At 44.1% G+C, this 24,112-nt stretch overlaps 1 protein-coding gene across 2 annotated transcripts in view; it reads left to right on the top strand.

Annotated features, from left to right (window-relative positions):
- The window catches only part of Dock1 (dedicator of cytokinesis 1), a 495,662-nt gene that overhangs the window by 295,657 nt on the left and 175,893 nt on the right, over nt 1–24,112 (top strand). For both annotated transcript variants that reach the window (XM_040752573.1, XM_040752578.1), the window contains exons 28-29: nt 12,345–12,446; nt 20,066–20,160. In XM_040752573.1, coding sequence (XP_040608507.1) covers nt 12,345–12,446; nt 20,066–20,160 — 197 coding nt within the window. The remainder of the gene's footprint in view (nt 1–12,344; nt 12,447–20,065; nt 20,161–24,112) is intronic.

Here is a 24,112-nt window from a genome sequence, read left to right as displayed (position 1 = left end):
TCACAGTTACAGGAACTGCTGTAAAGTTTGATGAGATGGGTAGAATCTCTTCTTCTAGTATCTTCTTTGTGTCTGGGTAAGAAAGAATAAAGTGGAAATTAGAAATATGAATAGTGGTTCTGGAACACTGCGGTGGCGGCTGTGTATTTAGATTGATACCAAGGGATAGGCTTTTAGGGTTCATGGAAGACACTGCAGCTGATTGCCTTTTAAGAGATTTATTAGAAGTTATTAATGCCATAGATAGCGATGTGGGGACCTCTGAGGAGAATTTGGGACCATGTAGCCAAGTCTGGGTCTCTTTGTGTTTCAGAGGTGAGGAGGTTCTTTGCCATGCGTCTGGTCAATAGTCCATAGTAGGTGCTTGTAGTCAGAGTGTCTTAGTGAGCTGTGAGGATGGGGAAGGTGAGGTCTAGAAAAATGAGTCAGTGTGGTTATAAGAACCAAGTTACTTTCATTTTAAGAACTATCCTTGTTCAATCAAAATGGAGGAGCTGTACAAAATGGCAAGGCCATGACTAGCAGATAAACCCTAGAGAATTTCCCTCAATGACTGGACATTCAAGAGATCTTTCTGGATAAGATATAACATGGACCATCTACAAACTTTACTCACCAAGTACATGGTATTCACATGCTGTGGGTACCAGATGGTTCTCTTAGGATACTGATTAATGTCAGCTCTGACAACTGAAAGTGATGCTTAGATTCAGCTGCCAACAAGCCCTGAGCCTCCCAAGAGGACTGTGAGGTTTTCGAGGTAGGACCTGTGCACTGTAGGCAGACTGTGAATGACAAAATGATGCCAATCTCCTGGGTTCTGCCTTTTTATCTTATCTTTGCAATTCTTGTGAGAACTTGGAAGCACTCTTATAGTATACTCCCTTTGGTTTTTGAGACATGGTCTAGCTGTATAGCCAGTGTCGTTTTGAAATGGACATGGACACCCTCTTGCTTAAGCCTCCTGAGTGCCGGGGACCCAGGTATGTGCCACTGTGCTGGGTCAGCTGTATGTCTTGGTGCTTAACTTTTACTGTTAATTAATTATTCTTCCATAATAAAATTCTTATTTTGTAGTAGTATTCATGGCCATAGTTATTTGGACTGCTGTGTTTAATTATAGCTAGTCCCTAGCTGATAAATACTTGCCTAACTTGATAAACAGTAGTTCTTTCTTAAATTACTGTTCAAAGTAGTAGTTCAAAATTAGTCCCCAAAGGCATGACCATTAAAATCACTAAGGTGCTGGGAAGATGGCTTCTCCATTAAGAGCCCATACCACTATTGTGGAGAACCCAAGTCAGTTCCCAGCACCCACATCAAGGAGCTCAGAACTGCCTGTAACTTTAGCTCCAGAGCATCCAGCACTTTCCTAGCCTTCATAGGCACCTACCCATGCATGCCACACATTTGCACACACACACACACACACACACACACACACAAATAGAAATAAATCTTCAAAATAATGAAATAAAATCACTGGGAACACAAGTGCCTTGCTGTTGTTATTGGAGCTTGAGGTTATCCTGACAGGTGCTAGCCTAGAGTGAGGCTAGAAACTTCTAGAAGGCAACACTGAAATGTGGAAAGACAGCACCAAGGTATTTACAGTCCCCACCTTGCTTTACATTGAAACTCTCCCCAGAGAAAGAGCAAAAACTTTGAAAGTCATAAGAGAATTCCATTAAGTTGTATCATAAAATATGCAAATATACCCACCAAATAGAGCAGTTTTCCCAAATATGTAGAAAGGAAGAGTAAAAACTTATTGCAAAACAAAACAAAAAACCGCTTTACCCTTTTGCATATGAAAATAGCAAGATCTTTCAAAGATCCCTACAATAGCATCCATGAAATAGTTCCCAATGGCATAAAAATAGACTGGGACGGTTTGGTTTGTGTGTTTAAATGGGAGAACTGTTTTGTAAGCCTCCTCAATTCATGTAGCAATTTGATGGAAGTCCAATTTGAATCCCAATGGAATTTGTTTCAAACTAAAATATGTGGTTCTGAAATTTATTTACGAGACAAAATTGGCTTGAGGGTGAGTGAGGAGAAGGCTCAGTGGGTAAGGTGCTTGTCTGGTAAGTAGGAGGACCTGAATTCAAAACTCTAGAACCCCAGGGAAAGCTGAGTGATTGTGAGCACCTGGCTGTATTCCCAGAACACTGAGGATGCAGACACAGTTTCCACAGCAGGCTAGCTGTACTAGAGATGGAGAGCTCCCGGCTCAAGGAGAGATCCACCCTCTATAAATAAATAAGTATGTAGACAGGAAGATAGATACATAGATGATAGGTACACAGACAGACAGATTTCGTAAGATACAAAATGCCAACCTCTGATCTCCACATAGATACACAAACAGATGCTCATGTATATAAATGCACCCACAGGATACACACATACATGTGCAAAAAAACCCTTCTTTTTTTTAGTTAAACATGCCACTCGGCCACTCGGTGCCTTGAAACCAGCCTCTCTCTCTCTCTCTCTCTCTCTCTCTCTCTCTCTCTCTCTCTCTCTCTCTCTCTCTCTCTCTCTCTCTCTCTCTCTCTCTCCCCCCCCCTGGCTGGCTGGCCTGGCCTGGCCTTGCCTAAAGGGTAAATTGGCAGAAAGATTGGAGAAAATTGGCAGAAAGATTGGAGAAAAATGTGAAAAACAAAAGCCTCAAGATAAGATTTGCAATAGTGATCAACAGTCCCATTGGACAGCTCTAATATATAAAGTATTAAGTTAAAACTAATCTGTTTCTATGTATGGAATTTGGCTGAAGCAATCAGTATTGCAATAGCTTATAGAGAGAATTGGTATTAATCTCTCCTCTCCCCTCTCTGGTTTTATACAGTCTACAAGTATAAGTTCCTAACTTTAAATATGTACACTATTATAACTAAATACAAGACATATCATATTTTTAGACCCCTCAAACATCCCTCCTACCCTATTTCTTTGTCTCCTCCCCTTGTCACTTATTTTCCCTTTTGAACAAAGACACACACAGAATGACAACCTTCAAATCTGGTTTCTTTGACTTAGCATAGTGTTTGCAATTCGTTTGTTCATTGTCATCAGTTTTTTTTTTTTGTATTGTTGAGTTATGTTCCATTGTATGGATGTGTCCCAGTTGTTAGGTGCAAGGGAACAGGTATTTGGAGTGTCTCTGAGGCTTAGTATGTGACTCCATCCCAGGCAGTGGCTCCTTTCACTTCTTCTGACTTCCTCCAGGACTTCAATGCTGTCTACACTGCGCACTAGATGCATGGCTATTGAGAACTGCACTTGAGTCTGCTCTGCCGTTTTGACTCTTGTCTTGCAGCCTTCCCTCCTCCCAGTTGCTTATCACAAGTCACAGTAAAGAGGCCTTTAGACCCTCAGGGCTCAGTACAGGGTGAGGTGCAGATGGGAATGCTGACCCTGTGTCTGCTTTTTATCTTATCCTTTGCATACTTGCTTCCCAAGCACATTGTTCTTGAATCCCCACAGTCACATTTGACCACAATGGTGATCTTTCTGTTTCTTTTCTTTTTCGTTTTGTTTTGTTTCTTGAGACAGGGTTTCTCTGTGTAGCTTTGGAGCCTGAAGACTGTCCTATAACTCACTCTATAGACCAGGCTGGCTTGACCTTGAACTCACAGGAATCCACTTGCCTCTGCTTCCAGAGTGCTTGGATTAAAGGCGTGTGCTACCACCACCCTGCTCACATTGACAACTTTTAGAATAAATACTGAGAGTTTTATTCTCAAACCTCCTTTGCTACCTTACGTAATCTCAGCCTGACAAACTGTTGACTGACTGATCTGCTGTACAGCATTTGTGCACAGACCCACATTCATCTCTGCCTGCATAATGATGTATTAATATTGAGAATTCCATAAGAATCACCTTATAGTAATAGCTGCATTATATTATGTAAATAAAAGATCAGATTTCAAAACATCTACCTACTGTAATGTTTTTGGTCTCTCAAAGTAGCAAGCCTGCTAAGGACCAATTCCACAGATACCAACAATTTATAAAACCTTTACACAAGTTTTATTTTTTATCACTTTTTATTTTAATTTTAAATAGCTTGTTTTACATGTCAATCCCAGTTCCCTCTCCCTCCCCTCCTCCCACGCTCCCCATCCCCTCCAGCCTCCCACCCTATTGCCAATTCCTTCCACATAGGGGATATCTAGAGTCTGTCATTACACAAGTCTTTTAATTCTCTCCCCACCCAGCAAAAATAAAAAGTCTGTGCATTCCTGGATCTTGATGACCCAACATGGCTGACCCTTCCCCTCTTTGCTTAATGTGAGCCTTTGCGCTTATAACGAATTAACCAGTTGTATCAAGTTGAGGCTGAACTTCCTCGAGGGATGAGACACATAGTCACCACAGTCAGAATAAAACCTAAGTGAACTTCCTGTCCCAGTGTGCTTACTAACCTCATTTGGGTCATGGTACAAAAAGAAAAGAAAAAAAAAATCAAGAGAAATGACCCTGCAGGTTCCTTTCCCTTTTCTCAGGGTGTCTGTGTGACAGGGAGAGTGTTTCCACACTCTCTGTGTTTCTGCTTTCCTCTTTTTTTCAGTTCCCAGGCTGACCCAGAACTTAGTTTATAGACCAGGTTAACGTTAAACCCATGATCCCCCTGCTTCTGCCACCCAAGTGCTGGGATTAAAGGTTTGACTCAACCATACCCAGCATACTGTTTATTTAAGTGTGTGTGTGTGTGTGTGTGTGTGTGTGTGTGTGTGTGTGTGTGTGTGTGTGTAAGCCCACATGTATAAATCAGAAGATAACTTGTCAGTCCTATTCTACCATGTGAGTCCTGTGGGTTAGCCAGGCTTGTAAGTGCCTTTACCTTCTGAGCCATCTTGCTGGCCCTCATTAGTTTTTTTAACACTTGATATGTGATATATTTCTCTTCCTATTTCATTCAGCCAATGTGCGTAATACTGAAGACAATGCATTTTTATGATCTATATTTCTGTTTTGCCTGTTTCCAATTTTATCTGTAACTGTGATGGCAATAGTGCCCTTTATGTACAGAAATCAGTTATAGAACTGTGTGGACATTGATTCCCCCATTCACTAGCGTGAGTTTATCAAGGCTTTGGTACTCCTGTTTCTGTTATTCTATGTTCACTGATACTGTCTGTCATGTCCTAAGACCTGGGAAATCCTAAGCCCTCTAAGGCTCTAATATCCCCTGATTTATTGAGCTTATAAAAATAAGATATAAAATCTCTGCTTTACTATCTTTGTAGTGTTGACATCAAATGAACTTTATTAAGAAGTTGCATACATAGTATATAACCTTCATTGCACCATGTATCAGTTGCTTTTTATTGCTGTGATAAAACACCATGAACAAAAGCAAATTATGGAAGAAAGAGACTATTTGGGCTTACAGTGCCAGAGGGAGAATCCACGAGAATTCATATCTCAGTCTACAGGAAGGAAGCAGCAAGGGTAAACCGGAAGTGGGGGAGGTTATAAACTCAAGGCCCACCCCTAGGGACTTGCTTACTCCAGAGAGACTCCACCTCTTAAAGGTCCATTAACTGTCCTAAGAAGCAACACCTGCTGGGACCAAGTGTTCAAATACATGAACCTATGGGGGACACTCCTCACTCAGACCACACAACACAAAGTGTCTTTTTTTTATACTTTTTACCCTTTATTATAGATAACAAGTGTGAATAGGTGTTTAAATTATTATATTCAATAAGCGACGAATAATTGTTACAGGTACCTTCATATCCAAATATTCCCCTTTGGTATATGTCCTTTAAACATCTTTTCATAATTACTGCCTCTGTAAAATTGAAATTGATCTTGTTTTTAAAATTAGATTTCTTTCCTCGAGTGTCTGGAATGAAATGAGATACTAATACTTTATGAATTCAACCAAGCACGCTATTTACATTTAATATTTAATTTTGTTGCTAGTAGTTTAAAATCCCTAATAGATGGCATTAATGTAGTTTATCAACCATGCTGTTTTCAGTTTTATTTCATGCCTTTTTATAGTCTTCACTTTGGTTCTTCATAAAATAAGGGAATTATGATATTTTGGAAATTAAATGAGTGAAAATTAACCATATGTTGTTGAATAAAGACATCATGGTGCTGAATTTAATGTGCCCACTTTTTTCTTTTTTCCCCTCCCAACCCCCTGCTCTTCCCTCCTCCTTCCAACAAGGTTTCCTTTTATAGCCCATGATAGCTTCTAACTAATGCCTTAGTTTGAGCTCCTGACACTGCTGGCTTCTAAGTCTTTCTGGGACTCGGAGGAGTCAGTAGGCACATTGCTAGATCTGCACCATCGTCCTACCTCCAGGTCCCTGTCACCGACCAATCATTCACTTTTCAGCTTCCAGAATTCCCTTGTCCTCCATTTCTTCTCATTTTCCTGGTCCTTATGATTTCATGTTGTTGATAATGTTTTTTGAGATAGGGTCTCTCTCCACAGTCCTGGCTGTCCTGGAACTCTCTTTGTGATCTAGGCCGATCTAGAATTTGTGGAACTCAGCGTGCCCCCGCCACCCTAGTGCTGGGATCTAAGGTATGCTCACACCTGGATGCTCTATGCTTCTGAAACATGTTTGTCGTTGTCAGCATGACGAGAGGCATCCAAGGTAGATCCAACTTGAGTGTGTTATCTGGGATGCCCAAGTGTGCTTTGGCCAATGTCATCTCTGCGGAGACTTTGAGGAGTCTTTGGGCTAGTTTATAATGTTTTGGGATTTTTCTTTTTACTCCTGACTTTCTTATTTTGTAGTTTCTTGTTAGGAACCAGATCATATGAACCTTTTACCCTTGACTTTCCATCTCAAAAACAGACAGCCCTTGTGCACCATATTTGTTTAGTGTCGGTACCCAGACCTTACCCATGTGACCTTATTTTGAGCTGCTTTTGACCTCTCAGTGGAGGGCAGGACTCCCAGGCACATCCCTTCCCTTTATTCTGTTCTTGCAGTGCTGCTTGCTTATTGATTCTTCAGAGTGTCTCTTCCTCCAAATGTGAGTCACCCTGAATCCCTGGGGTTGCACATCTTCCTGCCTGGATCGCAGTGCTGTCCCAGCACCGTCTCACAGCAGATGTTTGAAATGTCACTGACGATTATGTCTCTCTACCTTTAACACGTGATCATGAGGTAGGGCCATTCTCAGGATCCAATGAGATTTAAGTCTTTAAATGGGATTTTCTCTTTCAAGTCACTGTCTTGGTGAAAATATGTTTGTTTGTTTGTTGTTTGTTTGTTCTAAACCAGGTCCCTGCTAGGAGTCATTAAGTATCCTCCTAGATTCAAGTCACCAAACTAGCCTGTCTTTGCTGCCAGCAGCTTCTGTGATCCAAAGCTGCTCAAACACCTCATGGAATTTTTGGAACCTATCAAGTGTTCCCATTTCTACCTATGCTCTGCATCCCAGACAGCAGACACATGGCACATGTGACATGGGAGCTCCAGGGCCGATGAATCAGCTCACACCCAGCTTGCTAGAACCCAACTGTCTAACCGAACTAAATTCACCACTGATGTGGCTGCAGGCATTTGCCTTGCACCTCTACAACTCCTGAAGACCAGGAGTGAATTCCCCTGGGGGTTTTCCTTCTAATCCCTATACTTGTCCTCCAACCTTAAACTTTAAATGGCACAGCTGACAAAGGCACTGTGTCGGGGCTGGCTCTCTTTTTTGTTTCTGCCGTACCTGGATTATCTCTCTCTGTGTGTCTCTCTCTCCATCTCCATCTCCCTCTCTCTCTCCCTCACCCTCTATGTGTGTGTGTGTGTCTGTCTGTCTGTCTGTCTGTCTGTTTTTCCTGCTTTCCCCACCATTGTTTGTTCTATCCTGTTGCGACATCTTATATTGAATTGTCATGATGCAAAAGAACCCTGCTTCTCTGCCAGGACCCCTGTCTTCCTGTTTTTGTTCCGCTTGTCTGTCCATCTTAAGTCCTTGTCTTGGGCTTGACCTGTCCTCAGGCTCTGGTCCTCCTTTGCCTGCCTCTCCATTCTGCCTGTGTGCCTCACACCCCATCTACCTTGTTAATGCTCTAAGGGCAGAAACAAAGGGGATTTAAAACTGGCCACTGAAGCTAGTTTGGGGGGAGGGGGTGTTGTATGGTGTAAGTGGAGGAGGTGTTTATTGCTCTGGGGTCAGGAAGTGGTGTAAGCCAGTTACTGTGTCTTCCCAGGTGGGAGACCCTTGATAGATGTGAAGATTTGAGTAAGAACAAAGAACTCAGGCAGGAAGAGGTAGTCCCTCCTCTCAGAAGACATCTTTACTTCCTCACAGGTGCCATCTCTGTCCTTCAAGACCACCTTTTAAAGTCCCTAATACATGCTGCTTGTAAATACAACATGTGCTTGCCCTCCCTCTCTGACAACAACCTAGAGCCTTTTTCTTCTAGGTATTTCTCTCTTTTATCTTGTCCTATAGGTTCCTGATACTGTGGAATTATGCGTATAAAGTCTCTATTTTTGTTCCTCAACCATCACTTCTTATGTTACTAAAGTATTTTATAGCTCTGTGGTTAATATCCAGCGATTGCTCAATATTCCAGAGTAACACTGCAATAGGACTGCTTGAATTAACAGATATAGACCAGACAGTCTGTTGATAGGAATTGTGGGTAAACAGAGTTTTTCCTGGCCTCCCCCAAGGCCCATGTGATATTCCCAAGGCAATGCTTGGAGAATTTGGTCTTGTTATTTACCTGAGATTCCAATGGAAGTGGCATCCTGCATTTTATCTTTCAACCCCACAAAATATATGACTTACACAGTCCCTTGCTTTGGGTGCTTAGACATTCTTCAGAGATGCAATGGACACTGTTAGACCCAAAATTTCCTCTCCTGCATTACCTTTTCAGGTGGGTCATTAGAAGGAGAATTACTTGGGGGATGAGTATTTTCTTTCCAATACTTTTCAAACCTCTTGCCAAATTGCTTTTTAAAAAGGTTATAGCAATTTATGCTTGCACAAGCCATGTGTAAGGGCCCTCATCCTCTGTACCTTCACGCTCAACACTTAAATCCTGCCCTGCTGTTCTGCCAGTAAATAACGACATACCATTTTTGTCTTGATTACTAATGAGGTTCACGTTTCTTGTTTATGAGGCAGTCAGTGTCCTGGTTTTTAAGTACAGTTGACTTCTTTGTCCTTACTTTGCAATCATAGGAATATCTCTTATTTTTATTTTGTTAATTGTTTTTAGTCAATGGATAGAGCTCTAGCCCAATCCCCAAATTCAGGTCGCAAGGATCAGCTCTGTACAATTGCTTACCACCAGCCTACCACACTGTTTAAAAATAAAAACCTCAGATGACTCCTAAAATGCATTTAAAATAGACCAAAAAGTATTGTAATTTTCTTTAGAGTACAGAATCAGAAGTCCTTTGTTTCACAGTTTTTTCTAGTTTTGTTCCTAGTCCACAACTGATTTCAAATGCTGTGTTCACAAAAACCACTTAATCCATTCTTCTAGACAATTGTGTGTCAGGGTTCAGGAGAGACATGAATCTCCTGGGTGTGAGCAATGCTTGCCCCATAGCAGGGCGATGGTGGTTTAATCCCAGCATGCAGGAGACAGAGACAGGAGAATTTCTGTGAGGTCGAGACCAGCCTGATCTACTAAGTGAGTTCCAGGACAGGCTCCAAAGTTACAGAGAAACCCTGTCTTGAAGAATAAAACACAAAAACATAACAAACAAAATAAAACAAACGAACAAAAAACTTGCCCCATAAATGGACCAGTGTCCCATGGGTGGAACTCCATTTGCAAAGATCAGCAATAGAAAAAGTGGGGGTGTCTGAGAATTGTAGCATATATGTTTCCCCTCAGCTAGTGGAGTCCCATGTTCCAACTTAGAATTGCGCTGAGCTAGCGAAACTTGCTTCCTCTAAGAGAGGAGTGGCTGAATGGTACAAATTGCTTTTGGCCCATTTCCTTAGGTTAAGTAAAGGGGACACACAGGCTGCCAGGCAGCACTCTCCTAACTCCTGGGGGTAGCCCTCTTTCTGCCCTTGCAGGGCCTGCTTTAATTAGCCCAGTGCCATTAAATAAGGGGCTGTTTGGCTGTAGTCTTCAAGATGTTCTCATCCAGATGGAAGACTCCAGAGTGGCCACTTACCTCTTCCCAGGACTTACTTTGTGGATACCACTGCCGTGGGGGGGAGTCCCCCACCATTTTCTTTGCTTAGTGTGGACTTTCAACAGTACCTAGAAATCTATTCTTTAATGAATGAGTCTATGTCACCTCTTCTAACCTCTGGCCTGACCCAGGAGTGCTGGCTCTTCTTAGGGAAAAAGAGCCCTGGACTTTCTCAAACCCCCATCGCCAGTCTTTTCTGTTTTTTTTTGCAGTTTGGTATTTCATATTAGGCATGCCGATGTCACCCTTCTGGTTCTAAATCACTGACTCAATGGCTACTGTGATTATTAAGTGTCAGGCCCATTGCTGAACTGTGTTGACCGGCACCATTCATTTAAACATGTGCTAGGTGCACCTGTGTGGGTGCCTTCTAGAAAGCCCTTCTTCCCACGGGGTATGGTGGGTTCCAGACAACTGCATCCGAGTAGAATTTGAGGCGTAGTATTATAGGGACTTCCTTCTCCTTTACTAACTTTCTCTGATAATTATACGAATGGGACACGGTGAATCTTCAACTCATGTTGATTGTCAGCAACCAGGGGCTTGCACTCCAACTCTGTAGGGCTGGCCTCACACCTGGCTTTCCCACCTACTCCTCTGAAAGCATGGTCAGGGAATCTCAGTTTAACTTCCTAAGAAATGGGACAGACAGCAAGTCTACCCGTGATTGAGTGGAAACGTGGCTAAAGAGCATGGCGAGCGAGCAAGTTGGCGGTGATGCGCACTCTAGGCATGGCATCGCCTAAGGGGAAGAGGAAGTGCGCAGGCAGCTTCTGCTGAGCCCACTGGGGTGCCAGATATTTATGTCTTTCAAAAGTTCCCATTCACAAATAAGTGCCCTTCTGATGCAAAACAAGCATTATTTAGCTCTTTCCCAGAACACCACCAACTTGGAATCTAAATCTCAGCAATTACCATTATTCACAAATAGTTTACATTTCTGGGCAAATGGAAGATACCATATCATCATTATTGTATTTGTTCAATTTGTAAAATATGTCCTTTGAGGACTCATTTGGAAGCCTCTGTGTGTACTAGAGATAGAAAATGTATTGGACTCTAACATGCACTATGGAATGTATGTTCCAAATTAATATAAAAGGCATTTAGGCACTCAAATATATTGTTGGAAAAAGTAGAATTAGTAAAAAACAATGCAATTTGGGACCTCATTTACTAAAGAAAAAATTAGGGATGTCTCAAACTATATCTTCCTTATTATTCTACCAGACTCATACAATTTAATGGAAGTTAGTATATGTCCTGTGTGGCTTTAAATGTCATTAACTTACAGGCACATGCTTAAAAGCAAGAAAGGCTCTGTGATGTCAGCTCCCCAACCTGCAAGTGAGGAACTAACTGTGTTTATGGCAACAAGACTGCTCAGCCCTGGAGTCTGTCCCCAAAACATGCACCTTTCAAGTCACACATAGGTGTGTACACACACCCACAGCTGCACAGTGACTGGACTCCTTGGCCAGATGCTTTGGTCCTTTACTCTCTCCACATTTGCTTTTGTTTGGTGGTTTCTTTTTCTTTTTTTTCTTTTTTTTTTTTTTTACTTGTTTTCCTTTCTCTTCATCTCTGTGTGTTATGAAGAATTCCCATCCCTCTCACTGGGCATTCCAGTGAGACTGCCTTTCTCCTTTGAATCTTCCCTAGGGGCAAAATAATAGTGGGGTTGCTCCTTAGTGACTGCCTCTGGATTAACCAAGGAGGATACAGTCAGTGTTTGAGAAATAAAATGCCTTTCTTTGCCCTGACCCAAGAAGAGGGGCTATGCATGCATCTGTCTAATAATACAGGCAGCTGATTTCCAGGAATGCTGCATAAGTGACTGGGATTTCAATCTTGTCTTTAATTTTGTGTGTGTGAGAGCTAAATTAAGGGAAACACATTTACAGTTTATTTTTTCCAGCCTGGACCACCTTTTGTCAAGATGCATTTAATCATTTAATATAGGTAGAGAGGGAAAAAGTCCACTGTAACTCTTTAAAACAAACTTCTGAGATAGGAAGTGACCCAGGCTGTCTCTGGTTGGCCCTGAGAATCATGTAGCAGAACTAGGGCCTCTGCCCAGGTCCCATGCTTTCCCCTAATGGTCAAAGAGCTAGCTCCATAGTTGATGTCAGTTCTTCCCATGAGAATTGTTCTTTCCCCATCTAATTCTGCCTTCCAATCCACCTGCAGGGGAACTTTGTGGCTTGCATGACAGCTATTTTACGGCAGATGGAAGACTACCATTACGCCCACCTGATCAAGACCTTTGGGAAAATGAGGACAGATGTTGTGGTAAGTGATGTTTCTGTCACAGGGCCAGTGGTGGAAGTGGAGAGTGGCATTTGTACTTCCATTTGTAATAGAATTTTGCATGGAACTTCTCTGGTTGCTATCTGAAGCCACTTTAGTCTGTATGTGGAAACTTTTGACTAGGTCTTTATCTAGAAAACAACTTGGGTATGAGCCTGGAGAAATCCCATCTGTTCTGGTCACAGCATCCTCTCCTATGCTACTGGGTCACTAACAATCATGTCCCTCCTAGTCATAGCTCCTGTCATTTCTTGATTGACTTTCTATAGCAATAGCTGGTGAGCCACCCTCCTGCACCTTAAGCTATCCTTTGCTATTAATTAGTGCTAATCATAGACACTCGTCAGTATTTCTCCTAATAACCCCTTAGTCCTCCTCTTGCAAACTATGATGCAACTTAATTGGGAGAGTGTAATAGGGAAATTTATTGCTTAGGAGCTACCTCCCTAATGGCCTAAAATTACACTGCCATATGGTGAATATCCCTTGCAAAGCTGCACCAAACCTGTTGGCAGGGTTCCTGGTGAGAAGCTCATGCGAATTCTTGGATTCCACTTCTAAGGACTCGGTAGTCCTGTAAAATACCCATAGATTCCCAAGGGGCACATCTGCATTATATAGTATTTCCAGAGCAAGGCTTACTGCTCTTGGCCTCTACCTTACTAAGGGAAGGAAACAAGATGATGTTTATATTGATAGCTAGCTAGATTTATTGGGTAACAGATATAATGATAGGAGATATATTAATAGATTGATGGGTAGATAAATATAGACAGATAATCACCAAAGAGAAAATAAATCTATACCTCAAACAGTGTTCCTTAAATAAAAGGGTATAAAAATGGGTGCATTTTTTCATGTTTATGTGTTTTAGTTTTCTTTCATTGTCAAGGAAAAGTTTACAGTAGGAACATATTCAAATACGCAATAAATACCACACAATATCCTAAGATTAATTCGAAATCATAGCATAGTAAAGTCTTATTTTATATTCTTAGTATTTAATTTCATCATTAAATCTTAAATATGCCTCTATGACCTGCTTTGGTCAGTGAAAATAATAGTATGGTATTGTGTGACTTCGCAGATGAGATTCTGAGATGATGAGTGATAAGGTTTTCAGGATGAGAGCAACTCCTCATACTGAGAAATGAGTACCACCGTTAATAATCTGTACAATATCAGAGCAGACGTGTGTCAAAATCTACGTGTGGCATTAAAAATGTCTGTTCTGAATTTAGACACAATGTGGGCTGAAACACAATTATACAGCTGGCTTCTTAAGATTGTCCCAGTTGCTTTCCTTTTGCTTTCCTTAAAACATCATGAGCAAAGTCAACTTAGGGAAGAGAGACTTTATTCTGGTTTATAGTTCCAGACGGATAAGAGTCCGTGATGGTGGCAAGGAGGCATGGCAGCAAGTGGCAGGTATATGTGACAGGAGCAGGAAGCTGAGAAATAGCATCTTTAACAGCAAGCATGAAGCAGAGAGAGCTTCGTACGTAATCTGAAAGCCTGTTCCCAGTGATACACTTCCTCCAGCAAGGCTACCTGAGCCTCCCCAAACAGTGCTGACAGCTGGAGACCTAGTGTTCAGGTGCCTAAGACTGTAGGGACATTTCTTGTTCAAAACACGGCAGGATGCCTGTGCCTTCCCGGGTTGGGCATGCACCCTCCCTTTCCTCACAATGTACTATCAAGTTATAGTTTCCATGTAGTGGGCCTAATTTCCCAAGGGAATTTGTTTTTCTCTTAAACACAGGCATCCAGAAAATCAATTATTTGCATACAATTTGATTTCCATTATAAAATGGCATTTGTTATTTGTCTATCTCAAATTCCCAGGGCAAAGTTTTTGATTGTTGTTAGTTCATCAAAACCTTCATGAAAATATGTTCCCATCTACTAACTGTATGCAGAGAATGTTTTTTTTTCAACTCTCCCAATTATCATGAAAATGAAAAGATCATTTCCTGTGAAATAATTGGAAGTTAATAAGTATTCCAATATGAAAATGGCCTAAACCATTTTCCCAAGTCTTTCTTGCTTCTAACAAGCACAGCTCCAGGTTCTCGGAATCAGACCCCCACTCCCAACCCTACCCTGACACTGGTGAAACCAGTCTCACATAGATTCACAATTATCATCACCCCAACATCCCCACAGGGCTGTAGCTGTCCTATGTCCCAGGGGAACCAGAGAATCTCAACCAGGGTGGGAAGACTGGTTAGGAAAGGGAAGACCAGACAGGTGCCATGCAAGCATCCCTCGCAGGACAGGCAAGCTGCGTCTTCAAGACAGAGCTTCAGCAAACTTGTCTTGCTGATGCCCAGTGCTGGGTGCTACCTTGAGTCTAAGTTTCTGCGTCAGAAATAGAAGCAGAGAGCTTGCCCAGAGCCTCTGAAGACTTTTCTAACCATGTGTCACAGACTTCCACTGTGGCTGGCTCTGGAATAACCTATTCTTTTCTCCATACTCTGACCCACACCAGCCAGTTCTCTGACACCTGCTGGATGTCCTGTAGTTCAGTTCCATCCCTGCACTGTCAACTTGGGTACAGCCATGGATCTCACAGATGACAGGGCTCACCCAGATCCAGCTGTGAGTCCAGGCTCTATGCTTTTGACAAAGCAGCTGTTTATAAGAGTTCCTTAACCCTGACCTTGAGGTCCATAATTTGCCCAGCTAGCTCACAGCACTCCAGGAGACAGTTGCATATTCTGTCCTGTTTATTATAAAGGATGCAATTCTACAGAAACCAATGGGAAGAGCAGCAAAGGATGAGAGGTCAGGGGTGCACAGGAAGGAGAGGGAAGGTGTTCACAGGGACAGGGTAGGAGTGCAGAGGACAAAGTCTTCAGAGATGGACACTCAGACCGTCTTCATCCTCTCCAGAAGTCTGTCAGCGGCCCAGTTTCCTCCAGTCTTGTCTGTGAGTTCTCTTGGCATAATCTATCCCCATGGGGTTAGTTGTTCCAGCTCTCTTATCCTCAAGTCTTCCTGGTGACAAGCCCCACCCTGACACCTCCTTAACACAAACTCGTGTGTAGGACTCATTATGTATATAGCACATGGGATGGCACTGGAGGATGCTTGGTGGGGAGTGGTGTGATTTGATGCTCGGTTCCTAGGACCCTTGTGCCATTATACCACAGTAGAGTTTGGTAAGTGTGTATTGGATGAAAGGGGAGGCGTACATGGGCAGAGCAGGTAGGAGCAGTGCCGAGGGGAGGGGTGTGCTAAAGGTTAGGAGAGAGAACCGTGCACACTGACTCTGGGTACTGCAGGTCCTCTTACCTGCTATCTGGTCCTTGGGTCCCGTGTGGAGTCCTCCAGGCTTGTTCTGCTGTCAGGCAAGCCTCTGAACCGCTACATATTCCAGGCCTTCTTGCTGGAATCCTTTCTCAACTTCTTGCTGCTTCAGTGTTCACCTTCTGGGAGCCCCTTCCTGATACCTGTCCAGATCTCCATAGGTGGATATAGACCCATCTGCTTCCTAGCAACTAGCCTTATCCCACTTGACCAGCAGTGGGTTCCAGAGTGGACCGGGTAGAGTACCAGATATAGAAAGTAGTGCGGAGGAATGCGCGTGGGTATGGAAGAAGCAGAAATACCAGCAGTGTGAATGGGCCTGCTCCAGACATCTTCTGCAGTTGCGACCCTCAAGGTCTCAAAGGTGTTGCTGTCCATATGAACCCATCAGCAGAAGTGTTGCCTATTATCCATGGAGTGTGCATCCTAGGTGGAAAGGGGATGCAGGCGCCGCATACCTGCTGTTCTATTCCCAGCCCATTTCCTTGTGATGCAGCCTCAGGAAAGCTCTCTACACTGGACTATCAATCCAGGGGTGCAGATTCCTTTCTCAATTGCCTTTTGTCAGTATCAGACAGTACAAACTCGTACCTCATAGTGTTTCTAGTGAACCCATATCATCTGAGCTCTGCAAACAAACCAACAACAACAACAAAAACCAGATAGGGCTAAGTCAGTGGTGAGACATCTCTGAGCAGAGCTGGCGATGGTGGGGCAAAGGGATTGTAGGAGAAAGGAGGAGTTTCTGATTCTATGTTGGGCAGGAATTTCCTGTGTGTGGTACCCAAGGACACTGGGCTATCATACCAGCCAGGGCTGCCTCTGGGCTATGCTAGCAACCTTCTGTCCTTTGTTGCCTATTTGTTTTCAGAGCAATTATATTTTGAGTCAACTTTATTCTGAGGTCATCATAGAGTCACACACAGCTGTTGGATATAATGAATTCTGTATGCCCTTTATTTGGTTCCTCCTGACAGGAATGTCTTGAAAAACTATTGTATAACATCAAAACCAAGGTTTGACATTTGTGCAATCCACTCACCTTATCCAAATGTCTTTGGCGTGACTTGTATTCTTTACTCTAACGATGTATCATGAAGAGCTTCACACAAACTGAAGCTGGAAAAACAGTGGTTTCTGTCTGAACTGTTGGTGACAAGCACTTCCACTTGGATTCCCCCCCGTGTGTGTGTGTGTGTGTGTGTGTGTGTGTGTGTGTGAGAGAGAGAGAGAGAGAGAGAGAGAGAGAGAGAGAGAGAGAGAGAGAGAGAGAGAGAGAGAGAGAGAATGTCATTGCTATAGGCATGCTTGTTGCTAAGTGGCAGGGCAAGCACCTACACAATGGTCCCCATCATGCTGTAGGGAGAGACAACCACCCTCTCTCACTAGGCTCACACCTAATTTTCCCACATTTACTCTTTTCTTAGAGGCCCCCTCTAGGGTCAAAGTCCAGTCCAGATTGCTCTGTCCAGTTTGTCTATAGCCTTAAACTTACTGCAGTTCTTCCAACTGTGTCTGCTTTGTGCTGGGATTACAGACATCAACCACCATGCTGAGCTTTGTTGTCTCTATGCTCTTGTTTCTGCCATGTTCTCTTTCTTCCATCTGTGCCCCCCCTCTGTGTGTGTGTGTGTGTGTGTGTGGTGTGGTGTGTGTGTGTGTGTGTGTGTGGAGTGTGTGTGTGTGTGTGTGTGTGTGTGTGGTGTGGTGTGTGTGTGTGTGTGTGTGTGTGTGGTGTGGTGTGTGTGTGGTGTGGTGTGTGTGTGTGGTGTGGTGTGTGTGTGTGTGTGTGTGTGTGGTGTGTGTGTGTGTGTGTGTGTGTGGTGTGTGTGTGTATGTGTGTATATGTGTATGTGTGTGGTGTGTGTGTGTGTGTGTGTGTGGTGTGGTGTGGTGTGTGTGTGTGTGTGTGTGTGGTGTGGTGTGGTGTGTGTGGTGTGTGTGTGTGTGTGTGTGTGGTGTGTGTGTGTGTGTGTGGTGTGGTGTGTGTGTGTGGTGTGTGTGTGTGGTGTGTGTGTGGTGTGTGTGTGTGTGTGTGTGTGTGTGGTGTGGTGCGTGTGTGTGTGTGGTGTGTGTGTGTGTGTGTGTGTGTGGTGTGGTGTGTGTGTGTGTGTGTGTGTGGTGTGGTGTGTGTGTGTGGTGTGGTGTGTGTGTGTGTGTGTGTGTGGTGTGTGTGTGTGTGTGTGTGTGTGGTGTGGTGTGTGTGTGTGTGTGGTGTGGTGTGTGTGTGTGTGTGGTGTGGTGTGTGTGTGTGTGTGTGGTGTGGTGTGTGTGTGGTGTGTGTGTGTGTGTGTGTGTGTGTGTGTGTGTGTGTGTGTGTGTGTTCGAAAGAACATGTGAGAATAGTGCCTACAAAGGCCGTAAGAGGGCATTGGATCTCCTGGAACTGGAGTTACAGGCAGTTGTGAGCTGCCCAACAAGGAGCTGGGAACTGGATTTGGATCCTCTGTGAGAGCCCTCCAACTGAGAGTGACTTTTTCATCCAATGAATGGGGTTAAAGATAGAAGTAGTTGTTTGCCTCCAGAACATACCTGCGGATTTTGTCAGAGCTGACCACTTGCTGTCTTGAGCACACTATGAATAGTCAAATGCCAAAGAAATGAATGAAGACTGAGTGATGAAGTTTTCTTTCAATATTCCTGAACCCGAGGCTTTGGCAGAGTAGTTTGTGAAGCCTCATCAGCTAAGCTGGACCAGTTGGTCCTTTGGACCACCCTGACTACTGAGTTGGGCAGCCTTACAAGTAAGCCTTGTAAGAGGTCATCTCCCACTTCAGACTGTGTTTCGTTTGACTAGCCAAATTCCATCATATATCAACTAAGCTACTAATTAAGTTCTGGCCTATGATACATAGAGAGGAAAGAAAAGACACTGGGGAAAGAACTAGCTCTTGTAGACCAGGCTGGTCTCAAACTCACAGAGATCTGCCTGCCTCTGCCTCCCGAGTGCTGGGATTAAAGGCGTGTGCCACCGACGCCCGGCTTAGATGGCCTCTTTCTTAAGAGTGTAAACCCATCCCTGAATCTCAATTCTCAGGTTCAGGAGAGGAATGGGCAGGTAAGCCAGTAATTCTACAGGAGCTGAGATGTAGCTCACAAAGTGTACTCTGGCCATCCACAGTTCCAATCTCTTGACAAAATGGTAAGCTAAGTGGTAGAGTAATGAAGTTGTGCTGAAACGAGCCTCTTCCCCCTCTAAATTTCCTTTGGTCAGAGTGTTTCCTCACAGTGACAAAATGAAACTGGAACAGGTCCCCAACGAATGTGAACCATGTTTGTCACCTAATGGTTATCATCAAGTTCAAACTGCGCCTCTTTGCAAGTGGTGTGTTTTGAGAATTTCTCACCGGGGGATTGCTCTGTTGGCTGTTTAAATTCCATTCTCTCCCTTGGCTTTCATTATGATCCAACAAGTTACACAATGAGAAAGGTCCACTCATTTGGCTAACTCTAGCTATGGCATTCCTTTTCTAAACTAACTCTCTGTTGTCTGTCTCCCTCTCACCCTGGGTCCTGAGCACACAAGAGGACTCCCCGGGAAACTGTCAGGATTCAGGATAATAGCACAGAACAACACTAAACTTGCCTCTTCTTAATTCCAACCAGCAAGGAGGAACTAGTACACACTTCCCTGCTTGCTGTGGCCAGGGACTTCCTTGTGGATGTGTGATTGGCACAGAGCAGCAGGGAACCCTTGAATCCTGCTGACCTATGTTGATCTGAAAGCATCACACAAAGACCATGAGATTCCAGCGCAATCCCTGAGTGGCTTTTCTATGGGGCTGCTGGGCAAAAAGTCTTCTTACTCAGGTAGTCAGCTGCATGCTGAGTGTGTGCAGAGGGTCAAGACTAGCTTTAAATTACAAAGCGAAAGGGTAGGGATCAGAATATACCAATCTCTGGGGGTTTTGATAGTGAAAAATGGATTTAGAAGAAACATGAGGAATGCTGCAGCCTGCCTGATAGGTTTGTAAAATCCACGTTTTCCTGTAAGCAGAAAAGGCACAAATGTATATTTATAACCCTTGGGGATCTTTTCTTAACTGCCAGCAAGACATTCCCAGAGACTATTTCAACATCTATCCCCGAGAAAGCTATCTCAAGCAAGAGGTGCCCAGGTAAATAGAAAGACAGAAGCGGTACACAGCCCCAGTGAAATACATCTTCATTTGCTTCTAGAATGTTTTCCTTCAGCTAAAAATAATGGGTCTTTTATAATCTCATCATTGGGAAGAGTGTTCACCCTCCTCCTGGGTGGGCTGCCTCAATACCATGTTGTCTCATTGCAGGATTTTCTGATGGAGACATTCATCATGTTTAAGAACCTCATTGGGAAGAACGTCTACCCCTTCGACTGGGTGATAATGAACACCATGCAGAACAAGTAAGTTCATCCCGCATCCTGCCTCCGTCATATCTAGTGCAGCAGTGGTGTGGCTGGCTATTGAGGTGTCTGCTTATGTGCTCTACCTCTTCTATGGTGTCCACGGTTCTAGGGGATGTGGACATGGAGATCATGGGGTGTCCCTATGCCTGCACGGGGCTCAGTCACTAGGTCAGGCTGTGTCCCTGGAGGGGAATAGCCAGGGCTGCCCTCAGCTGGTACTGACAAAATCTGAGACAAGAATTCAGTGGTTTCTGTAAATTAAGGTTGTTCATGGACAGAGATCAGTTTGGTTCTAAATGAGATGAGAGGCTTGGATATATTTTAGCCCTCCTAATAGGTCCATGTTTCTCCTTGTGGTGTTGCTTATTGTTTCACCCATGACTTTGACTTTTTCTTTGTTTTTGTTTTGTTTTCATAGGGGTCCATGTAGTCCAGGCTGCTCTCAAACTCACAATGCAGCTAAATGTAACCTTGTACTCCTGATCCTTCTGCCCCCAGCTCCCAAGCACCGGGAGAACAAGTTTGGATTACCACACCTGCCTGACTTTGCCATTTTGTCCACCATGTGGAAAAAGCCATAACAACAGGGCCTTCCTTGGAACTTTCCTGGGTTCAGTTCCCCCTGCAACAGCAGGGACTGTGTTGACCTTGAGTTCCTCATGTGACTAGATTCCCAGAAGATCTCTAACAAGGTTCTGTTGAGGAAATGCTGTACTTCTCAAGTCAGATACAACTGTGGCCAAGCTCTTTCCTGGTGGACAGGATGGAGGAGGGGTGGTGGCCAGAAGGCTGGGGCTGCCGCAGCCATCCCTGACTGGTTGTGGAACAGGAATGTTGGCCTTTTCTTCTTTCTACTTGCCATGTCACTTCAGCCCTCTGCCTATTTCTTGACACTCCCATCCTACTGCAGAAACTGAACCCAACAGCATACCTTTTTTGCCTTTACAATTTATTTTTATGAGTGGGAATCCAAAATTCTTCTGGACCACTACACAATGTTTTTAATGATGGGTCTCGTTTTCATTCAACAGAACAAACAAATCAACATCGTTATCTGAAACAAACCCCCACTGTCTTAGACCCATGTAGAAGCATTGTACTGTGTGCCAAGACTTAGGGATAGTGTGGCAGCATTACCTAAAACAATCCCTGAACACTGGTTGGGGATGTAGCAGTTGTGGACTCCTGGCCATGACCCCATGGGTGAACTTGGCTTCTGGCCTTCCCAGTCAGTACCCAGGTTGTGCATTCCATACCCTTGGTGGTGACTTCTCTAGCAAATTCAGATGTGATTGGTTCCCTGTAGCTGTATCTGAGGGTGCCTTTTCAGGGCTCAGCAGTGTGTTGGGGAGAGGATAAAATATACATTTATTTTTGTGATGCATTTATAATCTACAGGTTGTTTATAGTTGTCAAGTCATCCTTGTTTTATTCCCTCTTCCTGCTACACCATCCAATGCCTCCTTTCTCCCACCCTGACCTGGAGGAAGCCTCAACTTCCCCAGAGCTAAAGGAATCCTTGTGGCCCCTGGCTCCACCCACATAGCACTGTGAGTCCAGAGATACCAAGGCTGTTGGGGGTTATGCTGTTTTTTGTGTAGTGAGAAAGTGTATGATTCGGGGTCCCCAGAGTTGTGGATTGACTAAGCAGCATCAGCCTTTTCCTGCCCACTGGAGACTTCCTGCTGGCCCAGCCAGGTGTTGAGCTGTTGTGGGTGGCAGCAATGAGTGTTCAAGGTATCTTAGACACAGGCTTTTGTTTTGAGGGAAATGAGCTGAGAGAAAGGAGTCACTACATGCTTCTGTCAGTGAGCCACTAGTGCCATTGAGATCTGCAAGGATAAGGTAGGCGACACCAAGTGTAGAGAATGACATCTTCCCTGGCCTTTGACTCCCTGTGCACAAAGGCTGAAGTACTAAGGCAGTCATGGGGCAGGGTGAATGTCCAGTCTGCACAGCCTGTGACCCAACCCATCGTATTCAGAGTACTGCACTAGACTGTCCAGTCACAAAATCAAATCCTCTGAGTCACCAGGTCCACCTGGCCGTGCTTCCTCTGTTGGAGCTTCTTGCAGAATGCAAGTGTCTGAGTGCGTGTGTGTGCGTTCTCATCTATGTGTACCTGACATAACTCCATATGAAGGTTCTTGTATTTGAAGAGACTCTAATCCCTAAAAAGTCACAGCAAAGACACAGTTAACATTTTGCACAGGGACAAATTGACCAATGGAAGAGCAATCCATTTTTGATGCATTTCACATATGGGCACTGATTATTGTGAAAGTTATTCCTATACCCCATGGGATGCCAATTCCAGAATATACAGCATTGATGTGCACAAGCAGAGTCAGGTTGTGTAAGGGAGCCTCTTACCAGGCTGTGGATGTAGCTCAGCTGCGAGTGTGCTCACCCACCATTCACCAAGCACCCCAGGCTTGATCCCCAGTCCCTAGCCCCCAGCATGAAACCCAGTGTGGGAGCATGTGCTTGTAATCCCAGCACTTGGGAGGTGGAGGCAGGAGGATGAAAAGTTCAAAGAGAAAATGAAACAAACCTCTTGACTCCATCAGGTTAGAGGGCCACATACTTTCAGCACTTAATGTCAGCTTTACCATAAAGAGCTTTTCACTTTTGACAGTGTGTGTATTCTCTCTTGCTTCTTTCTGTATGTGGGTTGTAGACACACCTAAACCCAAGCAGCTGGGCCCCATTTGTCATGGATTTTTGCTAGTTGGATTATTTGAGGTGGAAACTCACCCTAAATCTGGTCATTTAAGGTCAGAAGACCTACCCTAAAGTCTGGGCCACTTGGAAGAAGGAAGCTTTTGGGTTTTGTCTGCTTCTCTCACTTTCACTGGCAAATTCATCCATCTTATTCCCTGAGACATTCCTTTGCTTTGTTAGAACCTACTTCTTTGGAATTACAAGGTGGCCTGGAAACTGACAGTTCTCTAGAACCTCTCTGGGACTCCATCACCAAGACTTCTGACTCAGTCTTGTGGACTGAGTAGCTACCACCTATAGCCATTACATGCATACTATATATCAGCTCGTTCTCTCTGTCACGTTCCCTTTAGAGAGTCCTGACTAATGCACTTGTTCTGGGCTGAAGAGTGAGCTACACATAAGTGCTGGAATAAATGGGACTATCGTGTGCCCATGTATCCTCATACTCTTGGAAGCCTCTGGGATTCATACACGGGGAAACTGAGGCAAGGTGTAAGTACACAAAAAAGAAGTAGTAGAGCTGGTATTTAAGTCCAGGCCAACCACCCAGAGCCAGACTCTAATCTGTGCTGTACCCTCCCTCCTTAACTGAACTGTGCCCCCGTCTGCCCAAGAGGATGCGGATGGTATTTTTCACCTCCTGGGAGCACAGGCTTCCCATAAAGCTTTGCTCTTTACCTGGCCGACTTCTGCTCAGCCCAGACTTGCTGCTCCTCTTTCTTCACCACTGAACACTGTGTGGCTGGAGAGGATGCCAACCACCAGCCTGCTGTGAGTTTCTTCAAGGACGTAATCTTCCAAGGTCTAAAACAATATTCCCGTAGAAACTGTACAGACAGTACCTAATATGGTATGGTCATTTTTTTGCTTATTGATGTGACAAAATGCATGGGAAAGGCAACTTCAGCGAGGAAGGGCCTGTTCTGGCTCATGGTTGGAAGGTGCAGTCGATCCTGTCTGGGTACCCATGGCATCAGAAGCCTTGTCAGTGAGGCAGCTGGTCATACTGTGTGCATAGCCAAGAAACAGAGGAAGCTGAATGCCATGCCGGTACTCAACTCCTTTCGCTTGAGTCTGAGTCCCCAGCCCAGTCACTCCTTTTTATGGCAGCTCTTCCCACCTTAATTGTCCCAATCTACAAAGTGCCTCAGAGGGTTATCTCCATGGTGATACTGAGTTGAGAGTCCAGATTAACAGTCACGTAAGGTTTCTCCATGGTTTC

Source organism: Mesocricetus auratus, unplaced genomic scaffold (assembly GCF_017639785.1).
Source record: "Mesocricetus auratus isolate SY011 unplaced genomic scaffold, BCM_Maur_2.0 Super-Scaffold_4256, whole genome shotgun sequence".
Lineage (NCBI taxonomy): Eukaryota > Metazoa > Chordata > Mammalia > Rodentia > Cricetidae > Mesocricetus > Mesocricetus auratus.
The sequence above is the reverse complement of the archived record's forward strand: the minus strand, read 5'-3'. Positions and strand labels throughout refer to the sequence as shown.